General features: G+C 39.0%; 1 protein-coding gene across 1 annotated transcript; it reads right to left on the bottom strand.

The window, feature by feature from the left end:
* Window positions 1-3,139: 3,139 nt before the first annotated feature.
* Window positions 3,140-16,857, bottom strand: trim110 (tripartite motif containing 110). Its single transcript, XM_041803618.1, has 7 exons — window positions 16,369-16,857; window positions 16,191-16,286; window positions 13,396-13,629; window positions 7,522-7,544; window positions 7,131-7,276; window positions 4,639-4,910; window positions 3,140-3,409 (listed from the first exon to the last, which is right to left on the bottom strand). The coding sequence occupies exons 1-7, from the start codon at window positions 16,855-16,857 to the stop codon at window positions 3,140-3,142; spliced, it is 1,530 nt and encodes a 509-aa protein (XP_041659552.1).
* Between the last annotated feature and the right edge of the window lie 1,100 nt (window positions 16,858-17,957).

The raw sequence follows: 17,957 nt of genomic DNA, 5'->3' as shown, positions 1-17,957 counted from the left end.
GTTACATCCATGGGGCTTTTCCATTACATGGCGTGGCTTGACTCTGTTTGGCTAGGCACGGCAGACCAGCACGGCAGGGGATTTGGTTTTCCACCACAACCGAGCTACCCGTTTGAGGGCGCGTCTGGAGGTGATGAGGCAGTGTTTTGAGCCCTCCTTGATTTCTCTACACTGTCTGATCTGATAGACTGACAGTGCTGAACTCTGCTCTTTTCACATTCTCTCTCTCCCTCTCTCTCTCTTTCTCTATCATAATCAATTCATGCTTATCATCAAAAGGAGAGAGTTTTCCTGCACGTAAGTTAAAGAACAGTCTTCTTATTATTGATTTATGGGTCTCTAAAGAGCAGAAAATGAACACAATCATATTTTTGGATTGGGCAGTGAGAACGGCATGCTTTACTAGCTCCAGGTTAAAAATTAAAGACAGACTCTGTCATGGGCTAAATGTTTCAAACATCTCCAGGGCTTTATTTTCTTAAGTCTAGAATTTGTCTATCAGACTCGCCAGTGTGAGAAGCTGTGCGCAACTATCAGACTGTAGTATGAGCACAAAAATCTCAAGTTTTGGTCTTGTGTCATAAAAATTTAAGTCATACAGTGAATGCTGACATTAGACCACTACTGTAACAGAGTTGTAGACAGCTGGAGCAGAGGCAGGGACAAAATGCATCTCCCTGTTTCCCCGTGGGGTGAAAAATTATCATTGAGGGGAAAATTGCAACCTGCGAACTACTTCGATGTCAGTGCGGCGTGCTTGGAGATGGGGCTGGTTCGCTCTGGCCCTGCTCTAGAGCAGGGTCGTTTGAGCATGGCTCAGCTTGGCTTGGCTCGGCCAAACTGGTGTTGGAAAAGCAAATCAGCATGGCTTGGTTTGGCTCAGGCTGGACCTCTGACAAATCCAGAGAATGGGCCCTCCCCAGCTGTGATTTATAGATAGCAATAATGCATGTGTGTTGGATCAGGAGTGTGTCCAACTATTTTTGGGTTCTGATGTTGAAATTTTTTATTTGTGCCACTTTTTAACTTACACCAGTTTTTCCAACCCATTTTAGTCACTATTATTTGGCACTTTTCATCTTGCAATTTTTGTCAATTTGTGCCACTTGTTTTTTAATTTTAACCCATTTTCATCACTTTTTTGACATCCATTTTTACAACTTCAAACACATTTTTCCCATTTCTAACCATCTTTTAACCCATTTTTTGCCACTTTTCATCCCACTTTAACTAATTTTCCATCCATTTCTGCCAGTCTTGACCCATTTCTGCAACTCTCTTACGTCGATTCTTTTCTTGCCACTATTAACCCTTTTTCATCACGTTTAAGCCAGTTGTAACTGCATTTCACCGTTTATCTCATCTTTGCCACTTGAAACCCATTTTTAGCATTTTTCTGACTGTTTTTGCCACATATGACACATTTTTGCCACTTTACACACATTTGTCCACTTTAATCCATATCTGCTACTGTTAAAATCCCAACACACCCCCTTTTCCACATATTTGTGCCTTTTTAAACATTTAAATTCTGCTTTAAGCAAAGGGGTTAACATTTTTAGAAGGCTAAAACAGGATAGTTAAATGCTGCTTTGACAAGAGTGGTTATTGTTGAGTTAAAAATAATAAATATGGTTATCACAGCTTAACTTTACAAAAGACCAACATTTTTCTGACCTTTACGGGCCCCAACTGAGCAGAACCCAAGAAAGCTTTCTCCTTTATCCCCTCTTCTTTGTAACTTCTGTCTTGATGTAGTTGGCATCAAAAGTTTTCAGGGCTGATGATCATTAAGAAAACAGGGGTCAGATCACTTTAAAACACGTGGTCTCAAAAGTGTCAAGTGTCAGACTGTGAACAAATTGTAGGCAAACTCCTGCACACTGTTGAAATTGCACAAAAATGTTGGCAACGACTCAAAAGTGAAAGCTGGCGATGTATTCATACTTCGCAGACAGTGTGTAGGAGTTGGCCAACGATTTTAACTGATTTCTTGCTCTGCGACACATTGATCTTTTGAAAAAGATGTATTTCTTAAGCTTTATTAGGTTTCCATTTCATCAATCATTAAAATAATAGATTCTATGGTATAAAGTGTTGGATTTGAACGTATTGAAGCATCCAACATTTTACAGCCTTACCAGAGAGTGCATTAACTAAATTTCTGCTTACATTGTTCACATGTACACTTGAAACAGCCTGATGAAGTAGATGGCAATTGTTTAAAAGTATGAAAACTTTTAGCTTTCAAAGAAAGTGAGGTAGACCAGTGATGCTCAAAAAATTGGGAAGCATAAATGTCAAAACCATCAGGAAAAAATTAAAGCTGGTGTCTATAATAACCTTCATTTAAACCTTCTTTTACATTATTTTAACAGATATGAATCAAGTCATCTACATATTTAATCATCATGGATTAAAAAGCTCAAAACAGTTCATTTAATGCTGTTTCTCCTCTTCATTTCAGGTCTTGCTTTTATCCACTCAGTCACCCATCACATGCTCCTTTCTCACTTTTTACAGTGGCCTGGAGGTGTCAGACAGATTGCACATCCAAAATGCTCTGTATAAGGGAAAACACAACAGCATCTATGGAAAAGACATAAATGAATTCATGAACAAATGAACCACAGCTGAAGCTGGACAGGACCACCTATTGTTTCTGTCAGACTGTACTCCTATCTAAAAGGCTCGCTGCACATTTGAATGATCACATAGCAAAAGTTCTGAATCCCTTGTCCAGTCCACTGGAAATACTGGTTCTGACCCATTATGACTTCCATTGTCGCTGCTTGTGTTCATGTTGTGCTGTAGCATTTGTGTTGGTCTTTGCTGTTAAGGCAGATATGTTTTCCCATTTAATGAAGCATTTTGAGTATGCAACTTGTCTAACATCTCCTGGCCGCCGTGTTTATCACTGTGGTAAACCATGTCAGTATCACCTGATCACAGGTTCAAGGATGTAATCCTTTAAAGGTGGTTTTGTATCTCTACATAGAAAGATGATTTTAGCCTCAGAGACTCCTGGGAAACTTCCCCCATCAGGGCCTTTCTGTCTGGAGAAATAATAAACTCCACTTCCTCTTTGCATGATTTTGTCAAGCAGCCAGAGAAATATTTTCCATCCTGTTTTTCCTCGTCAGACTTTGACGATAGTGATGCGGCTGTTGAGCTCAGCTTTGTAGAGTCCGAAGCCCAAACACACCGGCTGAGTGAAGGTGGTGGCGAAGGTGTGGATGTGGGTGAGGTTGCTGGAAGATCCCACCTCAGAGAAGGTGATGGTGCCTGTACCGTAGTCAACGGCGACAGCTACTCGATTACCGGTCATCTGGTACGTGAGCCGGGTCTTCTTGCGGTTGTGCCACGCAGCCAGCTTCCTGTCATGCTGTTGAGTCAAACTCCATGATACCTGAAATATGAAAAAACAGAACTTTTTAAAATCTTCATCTGAAATCACACATAATCTCTGCTGTATATATAAACAGAAGTGTCTAATTCAAACATAAACCTTTGGAATGAAAAATGAAGCTAATGTGGAAGAGTGGAAAAACTGCATTTCCATCATTGGCCACTAGAGGCTGGCTACAAAAGTCCTAGCTTTTACATTAACACCAGTTTTAAAATGCTCATTCTGACAGATGAAATAAAGATGTTTAAGGCCTGGTTCAACAAACTTTTGGGTTTGGATAGCTCATTTATTTATTGGTAAACATTGTGCATGGGTAATTATTAATGTTACTCTTAATTTACCTGTTTTAATTATATTAAGTATTATGCAAACTTCCACACAATTAGAAGCCTGGCTGATCTGACTTACACGCATATAGGTAGATGCTGCCTCAGCTTCACCTCCTGCATGTTATTAATTTGACTAAAAGTTAGCTACTAGGCATTCCACATTATTATGCAAACAACGTTTTTCTCTGATTTTCCAAATATCAATGCAAATGACAGTCATAATATTTTTCAAGTCATCAGCAGTTAGAGTACAGTTCAAATGTTTTTGAACAAACTTCATAATGATAACTATTATTTTTTTTTAAATAAAAACCTCAAAATGCACTTTTCCACATGTTCCACATTATCAAGCAGGCCACAGGTTTCAGCAATATGGGAAAGAAAAAGGATCTCTCTGCTGCTGAAAAGTGTCAAATAGTGTAATGCCTTGGACAAGGAATGAAAGCACAAATTCCAGCACACACAAAGGCAGCTGTGTAAAAATGATGCTTCTGCTTTGACTCTTGTTTTTTCTTCTTTTTAAATTCAACAAGGATGAGGATGAGAAGTATGGTTACAGGAATCTAATTCCAGTCTTTAAAACACTGACTCAAGAGACACAGTCTTTGTGAAATCTTATAGTTTCAGAGTAAAATTTCATATGATTTGAGAGGGTTTCAGACTTATATGATAAAGTCTTTCAGTGTATGGCAGGCATTAAATTTCAAAAGAGAAACAGCCTCTAGATCTAGAAGATAGACAAAACAAACTCCAAATGATGCTCAGGGAGTGAAGGAATAAAGCATGCAGCAAACAAAGACCCCCTCTTATTTAAAAACAAACAACAAATAAATGCTAGAAAATGGAAACATAAGGAGTTTATATTAGTCAGGCAAATCCAGATGTGTGTTGCACTTTTACCTTGTTGTTCCCAAAGGCATTGCCCTCTTTCCCCTTTCGTCCAATACTTCTATAACAGATGCCAATATCCCAGAATCCCTCTGCTTCCAGCTCCCAGTAGTGTGTCCCAGTGGAGAAGGTCTGAGCGGTGAGGACCTGTGGCCAGTGGTCAAAACGTTCAGGGTGAGCAGCGCAGGGGAGGCGGCTTTTAACACGGCTAGCTGAGCGAAAGTCGTCAGAGATGCTCAGCAGAGGATGAGCCGTGTTCGTGTCCAGAGTCAGAGGACTCGTTACTGTTTGACAGGGACCAAAAAACAAAGGGACACAAGAGTCAGTTCAAATGAAGCCATCTGACTGGACATGAACATTTCAATGATTACTTAAATAATGTGCAACATTAGAGGGACTGGCTTCAATGACTGGGGTCCCTCAGTGTCATACACATCGCTCACAGAGGCACATATTCACTATAGGTCTTTTACAACACAGGCAAAAGAACAACAAAAAAGAACACAACACTGTTAATATCACTGTACATGAAGAGATATTCACAAGTATCTTCTCTTTTTTTCAAAACCCCATTTGGTTCAAAGTCACCAGTAAACAGGGTCTCATTTTGAACCATATTCCATTTTTTTTTTAAACACAGTCTGGCAGTAGACAGTTAACCCTGTCTATTTAAGGTTAGGGTAAGGCTTAAAGTAACAGGAAACCAGAAATTAAAAGTTAAAAACCTGACCTGCAAAACCTGATTACAAAATGTACAATAAACCCATCTTTACAGTCTGCTTAAAGGAAAAAAAGCTCATCCTCCATAAAAACATTCTAATGCAACAAGTGCAGCTGGAGAAGCTACATAGATAACAGAGCTAACATAGATGTAGATACATGATCAATGTAGCCATGTTAGCTTTAGCTCACTTACTGAAGCTCACATTGCTAAAGCTAACTTGGCTATATATATTGGTTTATGTAGTAATGTTAATTTAGTAGCTAGCATATTAATGTTAGTTTTAGCTCACTTACTGAAGCTCACATTGCTAAAGCTAACTTAGCTATATTGGTTTATGTAGTAACATTTATTTAGTAGCTAGCGTATCAATGTTACATTTAGCTCATTTACTAAAGCTTGCATTGCTAAAGCTAACTTGGCTATATTGGTTTATGTAGTTGTGCTAATTTTGTAGCTAGCGTTATCAATGTTAGCTTTAGCTCAAGCTTATCTGTAGATTACAGATTAGAACTAGTGGACAAGTGTATTTAGACTGGGAAGGGACAGACTTGTGACATCAGATATAAAAGGTCAATAGAGGGTTATATTTATGTTTTGATCGTTGTATGTACAGTTGTCATCTTCATAATGAGCTAAGCTGAGCTCAGCTCATAGCTGCTAGCTGCATCTTATTATTTAAACCAGTGGTTCTCAACCTTTTCAGCCTCCGACCCCCAAAATAAAGGTGCCGGAGACCGGGGACCCCCACTGTACCTGAATATGGCTGAACATAGCCAAGCACATTCAACAGCAGTCATGTTCAGACAAGGCCACCCATTAGGGGGAAAAAATAGGAGAGCTTTCTGGGGCCCAGCCAAACTGGGTCAGCAAAATCATGGTCCATTGTAAAGTTAGGCTGTGGTATTTTGTATTTAACCTGAAAAATAACCACTCTTATCAAAGAAACAGTATTTATTTAATTCATTTGCATAGTAAGTAAAAATGTAAATCCTTAAGTCAAAAACAGAATTAAAATAAGTTAAAAGTAGCTTAAATGGATTAATAATGCCAAAACTTGGAGGGAAAGGTGGTGAAACTGGATTTTAAAAGTAAAAGTAGCAGGCATATTAAGTGCTAAAATGGGATTAAAAAGTGGCTGAAATTGCATTAAAGTGGCAAAAATTGGTGGAAATTTGGTTAAAAAGGGATGAAAATTGATACAAACTGGCAAAAAGGGTCAGTTGAGAAAGAAAAAGGGAGAAATGGGTTAAACTGACAAAGTGGGCATATAAAATTATTAAATGTGGCGTGAAAAGTGGTAAAGAGGGGCAAATAGTGGCAATAATGGGTCAACAGAACCAAAAGTAGGTGGAGTGTGGAAAGATTTGGTTTAATGACAATAACAGGGAGAAAAAAAAAGGTGTGGAAAGGGTTTAAAATGGACAAAAAAATTGGTTTTAAGTAGCAAAAATGTGTTAAAATTCGAAAAATTGGTGGGAAAAAGTGATGAAAATGGGTTAAAATATGGCAAAATTGGTGTGAAGTGGCAACAGTGTAATTTAAAAAATATTCTTCATTTTTTTAAAGCATCTGGAGACCCCCTCTCAGTGTTTCACGACCCCCAATGGGGTCCTGACCCCAACGTTGAGAACCTCAGATTTAAACAACAAACAAAAGAAGGGTATCAATCTCTACTGCTTGCCTTCTAAAGGGCATCAAATAAAAATGTAATGCCCACAATGTCACACTCATTCTTTAATAAATTCAAGCAAACATGAAACAAAACACATCTCCCACTCACAGAGCTCTCGTTTGAGGTCACTGAGGCAGCGAAGGGTGGCTGTGATGAACTCTCTGTACTTGCTCTCTATGTCCTCCAAGATGTGTTTTCTGTCCAGACTGATGATATCAGGGACGTAGAGTGGGCAGTTCAGGTCTTCTAGTAGCCTACAATACAAAAGCACAACTCACTACCAGCATGATGACTTATGTTCTGTTTTAAAGGCAGAGTATTGATGGATTAAAGGCAGGTTATACATATAATCTTGTAAAATACCTCCTCTCATCCTGATTCATCTCTATCTCCAACATTCATACCAACAAAAACAGCATATCACACAAACAGACAGCACAGAAAAGGAGACCTGAGTTCTAGCATAACATCAGGACATATGGACATGATCTGAACTTACTTTGTGTCATCTGATTGAAATGCCTATGGAGACAAGAGTGAAGGTTAGCCGAGAAAAAAAAAACACACAGCATAAAGAGATCTATTCATTTATCAGAGGTGAATCTGCAGGGTTGTATATGAAAGCAAACAAACACGGGGTGAAACCTTCATACACATAAGGCCAAACACATCTGTGGCCCTGGACGTTTTATTTTGTTGGAACTTGCAGTTTTTTTCTTCTGCAATGTTTAAGCTTATTCAACACACAGGGAGCTCTGAGACGAGAGCAGAATATATACTTTCTAAAGTCAGATCTGAATTATTTTCATTTCTATGTGAGTGACCCAAGAGCAGCTAAAAATTAGGCTTTCTGGACATGTTTTTATGTGTTTTTTAATCCTTGTCAATCTAGAAACAGATAAAACTTAAAAGTTCAAGTACTCTTAAGGCTGCGCTGTGTAAATCTCATTAACCAATATTTTTTCACAAAAGAACATAAAACAACACATCAGATGTTGAAACTGAGACATTTTACCTTTGCATGAAAACATTTGTTCATTTTGAAATTGATGGCTACAACATATCTCAAAAAATTAGGGACAGGGCCATGTCTATCATTGTGTAACATGCATCTTCTTTTACCAACAGTCTGTAAATGTCTGGGGAGTGAGGAGACCAGTTGCTGGAGTTTTGGGAGAGGAATGCTGTCCCATTCTTTCCTGATGTAGGGTTCTAGCAGCTCAATAGTCCTGGGTCTTCTTTGCTGGATTATTACAATTTATGGTATGCTAAATGTTTCTATTGATGAAAGGTCTGGACTGTGAGCAGGCCGGTTCAGCAAATAAACTCTTCTCCTGTGAAGCCATGCAGTTGTGATGGATGTGGTATGTGGTCTAGCATTGTCTTGCTGAAATATGTAAGGCATTCCCTGAGAGAGGTGTTGTCTGGATGGGAGCATATGTTGCTCTAAAGCCTCTATATACTTCTCAGTTCCTTTCAGATGTGATATCTGCCCACGCCAAAGACACTAATGCAACCCCATACCATCAGAAATGCAGGCTTTAGAACTGTGAGTATAACTAGCTGGATGGTCTCTCTCCTTTTTTAGTCCACAGGACACGGCATCCATGGATTCAAAAAAGAATTTCAAACGCTGATTTATTTGATCACAGAACAGTTTTCTATTTTGCCTCAGTCCATTTTAAATGAGCTTTTCCTCAGAGAAGACAGCAGCATTTCTGGATTGTGTTCATATATGGCTTCTTCTTTGCATGATAGCTTTAACTTGCAATTGTACCAGCAGAATCATGCCTGTGTTTGATGCAGATTTCTCCAGATTCTCTAAAAATGTGATAATATTACGCACTGGAGATGGTGGGATATTCAAAGTCTTTAGAATTTCACATTGGGGAATATTCTGCTGAGATTGTTTACAATTTAAAGATGCAGTTTTTTGCAGAGTGGTGAACCTCTGCCCATCATCACCTCTGAGAGACTCTGTCTCTCTAAAATGCTTCTTTTATACTCATGTTACTGACCTGCTACCAATTAACCAAATTAGCAAAAACCCCTCCAGCTGTTGTTTGTCAGTACCATTTATTCCTCCAACCTTTTGCTTCCTTGTCTCTAATTTTTGTTTTATGTTGCTGCCATCAAATTTAAATGAGCTTTAATTTTTAATGAAATGGTATCATAAAACTCTTTATTCTGTTTTATTTTCATTTTACAAAGCTCCCCAACTTTTAGGGATTTGTGTTTGTATTTAAGTTTTTGGCTGTAAAAATTGTTAAATAGATTTTCTGATGATTTTTTTGGTTCTTGTGATATGACCAAAAAAAGAATAAATCAAGAAACAAATTATATCTGCAAACTGTCCAAGAATACAAGATTATTTCTACCACTTCATAATATATAAACATCACAACAGATAATTTAATTCACTTGTTTGCACACAAACCTCAGCAAAACATTAACTCTGCAAAGGAATGAAACCTGATGGATGAAAAACTTAATCCTCTTGACTATTTTCCTCTTGTTTTTGAAAAGAAAAGTTAAATTAATGATGCCACGAGGGACACTGGAAAAGGCTTTGAAAATCTTCTTTCTCCTCGCTCAGACTGCATTAAGGTCCTACAGTAACACGGCATTTTATTAGAGAGAACAACTGTATGTGATTACGTCTCATTAAAGATAGATCCCACACTGTTAAGTTGGTTGTTCTTCTTTTTATTTAAGCTCAGTCAGAAAATCTGACATCATACAGTCCTTTAGTGCTTTTTCAACATTAAATTCAGGATCCAATGACAGTAAATGGTTTGTTTTGGTAGTTTTCCTCTTGGGATCAAACAAACAGCTTTTTGGATCTGATTATTATTTAACACTGTTTCTTTCAGAGGCTTTGATTTTTTTATTTCCTCTGTTTTTGGAAATGTGAAGAATGTTTCTGATCGTTTTCTGTTCAGTCCCACCACCTAATGAGGTGAGATATGCCACAAAGGTTTACACATTACCGCATGATGTCTGTATTTACTGAGTAACTAATAAAACTATTATATTTCTTTTTAAGGGTGAATTTTTCTGGCTTATATGCCTGTATTCAGATAGGACAGTACATAGTCAGAAAGAAGAGAAAAAGTGAGAGTGGAGATTTAATGACATTCAATGAGGCTTCACAGTGTGCTAAGCATATGTCTCAAATGTTTTAAAAGTATTTTATAGGATAAAAAAGCAGGAAACAGGTACAAGAACACATTACTGGGCAAACGGCAACTCTATATCACTGATACATGCCATCATTGCACTGTTTTTTTTCATTATGCTTTTCAATAATACTTAAAAAGGTGAAGATGAAGCTGGTGAGATGAGATGTCAGATTTGCATGCACTCTTTGATAACACACTACACTGGGCGAGGGTGCAGGAAGTTGGGTACTGAGGGTCCCACAGCACTCCCCTGCTGGTGACAGGAGGTGCACATGCAAAGAGTTAATATGTCACTATTCAAATACAACCACTGTCTGAATGGGCTTTTTTTAACTATAGCTAAATATTATAAGGTGCCTGTCAGAAGCAATTACAAATTTGTCTTTTACATGCAAACACATTTAATTTCTCTGACTGAGACTGGTATCACATCAATCAACAGGGTCAGGGAGGTCGGCGTATCTCGGGGAGCAATTTTGGTAGCAGAAGCAAAGCAATCTGGCAGAGAAGAAGAAAAGTTTTACTTCTGTTCTGAAAGCTCCAGTCTACATAAAAAAACATACAAAGTAGAAACTTGACCCAAAGGATCCTGGGTCAAGCTGCTGAGAGTGTCTGCCAACGTAACACCTGATGTCACACAGCTAACAGACACACGGCTTCGCAGCATGGCGACCAGTTAGACATTACTGCACATCTTTGGGCAGCACAAAATGAAGCACACCTAGGGTGTCTTCAGTTAGAGTGAGTTTTTAATTTTGACGTTTTAATCATTAATGTATGGTTGTTTTTATTGTATAAAAACAACCATACATAAATAACCAACAATTATCAATGAATAAAATGTGAATGGATCTGTAATTTCTGCTCAGGCTTTATTGTTAGCTTCACTGATGGCAGTCACTTAGTTGTCAGCACCTCTTAGCAAACAGTATGTTCATGTGCACACTCATAATGTTCTACACGTTTTTACCTTTTTCAGAACTTAATGAGTGCCAATCTGTGTTTTTTTTTTTTTTTCCAAATAATTGCCTTTGGATTTTTCCTAGTCTTGTTAACTGAAGAAGTGCAATCTTGACCAAAGCTGTCAAAGTAATAATGATTCACACCAGGGAAATAAACCAGTATGAATGTTAGAGCTCATTTTAAACCCAAGACCAAACAGTCAACTAAACCTCCTGAGACCTGAGCTGTCAATCTTGATTATAGAGCTTAAATATTCCTATGAAATTTCCCCCAAAAAATCCATCTAAATTTCTTAAAATGTTTGAAGCAAATTCCCCTATTTTTTAAAAATCAAATTCTCCAAAAAGTTGTAAACACATGCCCCCAAAATTCCAGGAAATGACAGAAACTTCCCCCAAAATATCCAAACAAATCCCCTGAAATTCTCAAGAATATCAAAGGACACCCTTTACCCCAAATGGCACCATAATTCTCAAAAATTAACAAATAAAACCCCCACAAAAAAAGAAATCCAAGTCAAATTCCTAGACATACATTTCAGAGCTAAATTTTCCCACATCTACTGAAATTCTCATTAATATATAAACATCCCCCAACATTTTCTTGAAAACAACATCAAATTCCCCAAAATATAAAAAAAAATCCCAATAAAATGGCAGAAAAATGACCAAAAATGTCTTAAACTTCAGTGGACATTCTGGACAATTATCTTAAAAAAATCAGTTAAAAAGCAGGAATTATGACTATGTTGTAAGAAAGCCAAAGTGTAGTGTCCTTATATGTGCATGCAGGGTTTCAGTAGGTTAATCATTACTAAAGAAAGTGGGATATGTGTAGATTTAGTAACCCTGAAAAGCATATAGATGTGCCAGCCTCCATGTCTGTCATCAGGCAAATCCATCTTGAAAAGCACCAATCTACAAAGTTTTTGAGGAGAATGTGGCAGAAACTGCAGGTGGAGTTTAGTTGTACTGAGAGCTGATAGCAATGGCTGCTGATTAGTTTGGATTTAGCTATAGTACAGCGGCATTAAAAAAAAAAAAAAACTGGATCACATTTCTCTATGACAAAAAGAGCAAAAAACAACACTGAAAGGTTTTCATGAGGGAAAACATGTTTTTGCTCATCTCTAGGCCTGCTGTGGTGTATGTGTGTGATAGTTACAAGGGGAAGGTGTTAGTTGTAGTGTGAGTGGGTAATTGCTGCTGAAGGAGTGATTAGCTCAGATGTAGCAAAACTGGACCACATTTCTTTATTAAAACAAGTGCAAAGAGCTACACTGAAAGATTTTCATGACAGAAATGACGTTTTTGCTCTTCTCCATGCCTGCTTTGGCGTTACAGATGGGTTTGCTTGTGCATCCACTTGCTGCTGCTGTGGTAGCTATTAGCTTGGATGTAGCTGAAGGAGAGTAGCTGTTTAACCAGAAGTGGACCTCGTTTCTTTTACATGAGCAAAGTGCCACACAGAAAACTCTTGGCAGAGAAGATGTTTTTCATGACTTACGATCGACTTCAGCATTAAAGAGGACATATTTTACCCCTTTAAGACAAGTTAATATTGGTCTCAGAGGTCCCCAAAACATGCCTGTGAAGTTTGTTGCTGAAAATACACTCCAGTATTGGATTTTTGCATGCCTAAAAACTGTTTCTGTGTCTGTAGCTTTAAATGTTATTGAGCAGTCTGACTCCGCCCCTGACTCTGCCCCTCTCAGGAAATGAATGTGGCTTAATGGATGTGGCTCTCCTGCTCCTCCTCTGAGAGGAGGAGCAGGAGAGGAGGGTGGAACTCTCTTCCAAGCAGGGAGGGCCAATTGAATTTGGGGGCTGGGCTACCTCCCCACATGACATCATGAGGGGAAAATCTGAGAACAGCTTTTTTTTTTAGCACATATATTTTCTGAAAGGTGGAGATTGTGGACAGGCCAGGGGCAGATTTTTTTGTTAGAAAAGCCTGAAAAAGTGTGTTTTGCATAATATCTGACCTTTAACGATCCATCATCTTTTCAATCATCTCAAAAAATCACTGCATGCTTTCAGTTGTCCAGAATGAGGCTCTTCAATAGTGGCAAAAAATCACACAAATCAATGCATTCCATGACCAAAACTAGGATAAATCCCGGCTTTAAACACCTCCAACAATGTACAGAACTGAGTGCATGTTTCTGATCTGGCTCCCAGCACATCTGCTGATATATATCAGAGTGTCTGTTCAGCTGTGACTCTTACCCAGATGAGCAGGAAGGGGTCAGGCTCTGCCAGCAGAGAGGACAAGTAATGCTGGATGTTCAGCACTCGGCCCATGTCCTCCCTCACCTTGAGGCAGTCCTCGTTCACTCGTTCTATCAGCTGCTGTCTCTCCCTCTTGGTGATCTCCCTCAGAGCGACCACCAGCTTCTTCACCTGGGCCTGCAGGTCTGTTCCCAGCCGCTCCACCTGTATGTCATCCTGCTTCAGAGACTCCTGAAAAGAGACGCGAAGGATTGTAGGCTGGTGCAACATCAGTGATTTAAAGATAATCAAGGCTGGACTGGGGTTGTACTTGGAAAGGATTTAAATATGATCCTAACTTCAACAGTATAGGATTTACAGGATACCTTTGGCTAATAAATATTTAACTCAGTCACATAGTACCAGGATCAACCCACTCACAATAACCCAGCGATTTAACATCTACAGCCTGCCATCTACATTTAAAAGTCTCACTGTTATTTTCCCTGCAGCATCAGTGGTGAGTTCTGGATGTCTGAGGAGCAATAATAATAAAAGGGCACCTGTTGTTTGTAGTGGGGTACCACCACCACATTTGACATACATTCATTGTGAAATAGTTAGAAATCCTGGTTGAATGTAGAAGATTTTTATGATGTGTGATATACCTAAAATGCCTCTGTAATAAAACAGAACAGGAATTATGACTTATTTAGCCACTTCTTTAACGAAGAATGAACTTTATATTGAGGGTAGAGGTAGTCAGGATGTTAGAATCAGAGTAGAATTCTTATTTTGGACATGTGTATTATGGCTAAAATGTGTTCAGTAAAAGTAATAGTCCTGGTCAATAAATCTATTCAAGTAACTTTAAGTGCTGAGTAGCTGCTGAAGACTTTTACTGTAAAATTTGAACTTTCTTTATTGGCAAGAACAACAAGAGAACAGATCTCCAACTAGGTTGTTCAGGTAAAGTCACATTTCTATAATAAAGTGAAATACACAGCAAAATTGAAAGTGTTAACTAAACTCATGGAGAGTTAAATTTAACACTTTAGAAGTGTCTGTGTTGGGCCACACCACATTTAGTTCAACTACACTTAAAAGATGTTTAATGATTTACATCATGATAGAGCTACAGAAACTCATCTGGCAAGAACAAATCAGAGAGCCAACCTCAGAGCAAGGCAATACATGAAGAATATGCTCTGTGTCCTTTCAGGACACTTAAAGTCACAGGCAGGAGCTCTAACTCGGTGGATAACTTCACATAAGGTGCAAACATGTCTCATATCAAAAACAACAATTCACCGTAAACATGAGAAAAAGAACCCCAGCAGGGATTACTGTACAATAGGCAACTCTCTCTAGGTGCTACTGTGTAGTCAACAGTGGTGGAAAAAGTACAAGAGTATGGTACTCAAGTAAAAGAGCAGTTACTCTGGTTAAGGCTTAATGAAGAAGAAGTAAAAGTTCTGATTATAAGACATACTCAAAAAAGTACAAGCACACAAAAACTACTCAATTACAGTAATCTGAGTTTCCAACTCTGGGCCTGACTCCTGCTCTTTCTCTCATCTATAAGGATGTTAATAGACAGACAAGCTTTCTTTATATCCTTGCCCCAAGGAAATATGCAGTTATGGATCAAAGTTCAGGGGCTGCACGTAAGCAAGTGTGACTGGTTGTCTCTCTATGTTAGTCCAGCTACTGACTGCCGACCAGTCCAGGGTGTATCCCACCACCACGGTGGGTATTAAAGGGGACATATTATGCAAAAATCCCTTTTTCAGGCTTTTTAAAAAATAATATGTGTCCCTGGTCTGTCCACAATCCCCCCAAGTACCAGAATCCCCCCAGCCCCCTTCACCAGCTTTCAGAAAATGTGTGCTGAAACAAGCTGTTCTCATATTTTTCCCTTATTATGTCATGTGGGGAGGGATCAGGAGAGCCACATCTATTTCCTGAGAGGGGCGGAGTCAGACAGTTCAGTTAAATTTAAAGCCACAGACACAGAAACAGCTCATTCTGAGCAGGGCCAAAACAGAGAGGTTTTTAGACATGCAAAAATCTAATACTGGAGAGTTTTTTCAACTTCACAGGCATATTTTGGGACCTCTGAGACCAATATAAACTTGTCTTTAAGGGGTAAAATATGTGATCTTTAAAGAAAGAGCCAAAATCCTTCCCTCTGCCATATTCTACCTGCCTGTGATAGGTTTATCTCTCCATATCAATATACACCTGATGTTGGGCCAAAACCTTGTATCTCCATTTTTCATGATTTTCTTTTTTCATAAATCAGTGCTACTGGTCACCCTTTACATCTACCAGTGTATTTAGACAAATTTCAAAGTTATAAAAAGTGTCAAAGAGATGCTGGATATGATCATTCAGTGTTAAATCATTCAAAAATGCAGTTATTTTTAGATTCCCTGAAAAATGGTGATTTTGGACATGCAAGGTTTTGGCCCGACAGCAGCAAAATGTCATTGATGTGCATGAGGAGTAGGAGTTGGGCATTGGAAATATTTTCATCTGCCAAAGGGGGGCCGGTACAAAGTTTCATAACCACTGTAGTAACTTGGGGTTGAGCGGTAGAATATATGAAAGCTCCCATTGCTCTCAGCACCTGAAAAAAATGCCCTAAAGGTGATGGAAAACCGTATTTCACCATATTATGTAGTTTTATTAAAGACCAATTTCTGATATTTTTCACTGTAAGAACTTTTATGCGCTCACAGCTGGCTGTGATAGCTGATGGTTATTGTGACTGTGGTTATATTTTCAGCAGGTTTCATAGTCATACTCACTGTCATGGTGGTGTCAACGTTCTCATGCTCTTTAAGGATTCGCTCTCCTTCTCTAATCTTCTCTTCTGATTTTCTGAGCAGTGTTTGTAGAATGACCTGAGGAGAAAGCCACATGAGAAACCAGCCCGTCTTTCACACAAACACATAAACAAACAGTCTGTGTAGTCTTCCAGCTGACCTTCAGATCCTCCTCCACCTGTCTCAGCGCCTTCACTTTATGCTGAGCGTGGCCTCCGTCCAGCAAACAATCTCCACAAACATACACCCTCTCATCTGCACAGTAGTAGCGTAATATTTCAGTGTGTGTCTGACATCTTCTCTGGGAGAGGTCCATCAGTGGATCCACCAACAGGTGGTTGCTAAACGCCGCCCTCTCCAGATGGGGTTGGAGGTGTTTGGCACAGAACGACACTTCACACCTCAGGCAGGTCTTAATAGCTAATGGTTTTTGTTCTTCCTCTGCATCAGAAGAGCAGCAGTCGCACAGCACCTCTCCGTGCTCCTCCTGACACTGCGGGCAAGTGAAGCGAGTTTTTTCCTCCTCCTGGGCGCTCCAGGCCTCGCGGATGCAGGTGGGGCAGAAGCTGTGGCCGCAGGGCAGTGGGTGGGCTTGGCTGAAGGAGTCTCGGCACACGGAGCAAGTCAGCTCTTCCTCCACTGATGCCATAGTGAGAAGACGGCTCCCTGATGATTGTGTTTTTGTCACACAGGGCTACAAACTACACAGATGATTTAAACACAAGAGTGAGAGCAGAAACAGATCATTAAATCCAATATTCATAAGACAAATGAAGATCGACAGATGATTTAGACTGCTGTCAGTGGCACAAGAAAGCTAAGAAAACATAGCTAGACAGCATCAATTAATCAGTCTGCCTTAAAGGGAACTTTTGATTTCTTTGTTGTCAAATACATTTAAAGGCACAATATGAAAATGTTTAAATTTAATGTCTGTATAAATTTCAGTAATCGCTCATGTGTTTGCAGAGCCAGAAAATTCTTGATTTTTGTTTTACTAACAATATCTGGTAAAGGTTGCTGTTATGATGGAGCTACAATGACAGACGCTACTTGTTCATCATTGCCATAGACTTGGGGTTAAGACTTGCACTGGAAACTCCTACTGTAATCAAAAGACTGAGACTAAGACTAAAATGAAAATAGCTGTCAAAATGAACACTGCAAAGTTTACTTATGGTGTTAAATTTAGAAGAAAAACCACAAGGTTATCAACATTTGGTGATGGTGAAACAGCATCGGGCCAAAATGTGCCCCCTTTCAGACTATTAGACTGGGGTCAAACTGTTTTATACCCAAGGCTCAGAGGTTTTAGTCATGGGACTTTGGGGGTGTCTGATAAGTGAAAAACATTACACAAAAAACAAGTTGTCAGTGTGGTTTTTGCATTATTTAACTCAGGAAAAAGGCTTCATTCTTTGCTTTTTTTTCCCAGAAATGACCCTTTAGACCAATGGTTCTCAACTGGTGGGTCGGGACCCAAAATTGGGTCACAGAGCAATTTTTCGTGGGTCGCGAATGTGTGTTTATTTTACTCCATTTTTATTGTGATGATGGGTAAATGTAATATTCTTTTATGAATACTTTGACTCATTAATCTCCTTTTCTTGCAAAAATAAATCTGCTTTTACGAAAGACTGAAGTAATGGATGGATGGATGGGTGGATGGATGGATGGATGGATGGATGGATGGATGATGGATGGATGGATGGATGGATGGATGGATGGATGGACGATGGATGGACGATG

This window comes from Cheilinus undulatus, linkage group 13, assembly GCF_018320785.1.
Source record: "Cheilinus undulatus linkage group 13, ASM1832078v1, whole genome shotgun sequence".
Lineage (NCBI taxonomy): Eukaryota > Metazoa > Chordata > Actinopteri > Labriformes > Labridae > Cheilinus > Cheilinus undulatus.
Note: the sequence above shows the minus strand (reverse complement) of the source record. Positions and strands in the feature narration are given on the sequence as shown.

Excerpts from the sequence above, each read along its gene's own strand:
- trim110 (XM_041803618.1), bottom strand. The coding sequence starts at position 16,857 with ATGGCATCAGTGGAGGAAGAGCTGACTTGCTCCGTGTGCCGAGACTCC. Across the intron at positions 16,287-16,368 it reads AGGTGGAGGAGGATCTGAAG|GTCATTCTACAAACACTGCT; the intron begins GTCAGCTGGAAG and ends CTTTCTCCTCAG. Across the intron at positions 7,545-13,395 it reads ACCCCTTCCTGCTCATCTGG|GCATTTCAATCAGATGACAC; the intron begins GTAAGAGTCACA and ends TTGTCTCCATAG.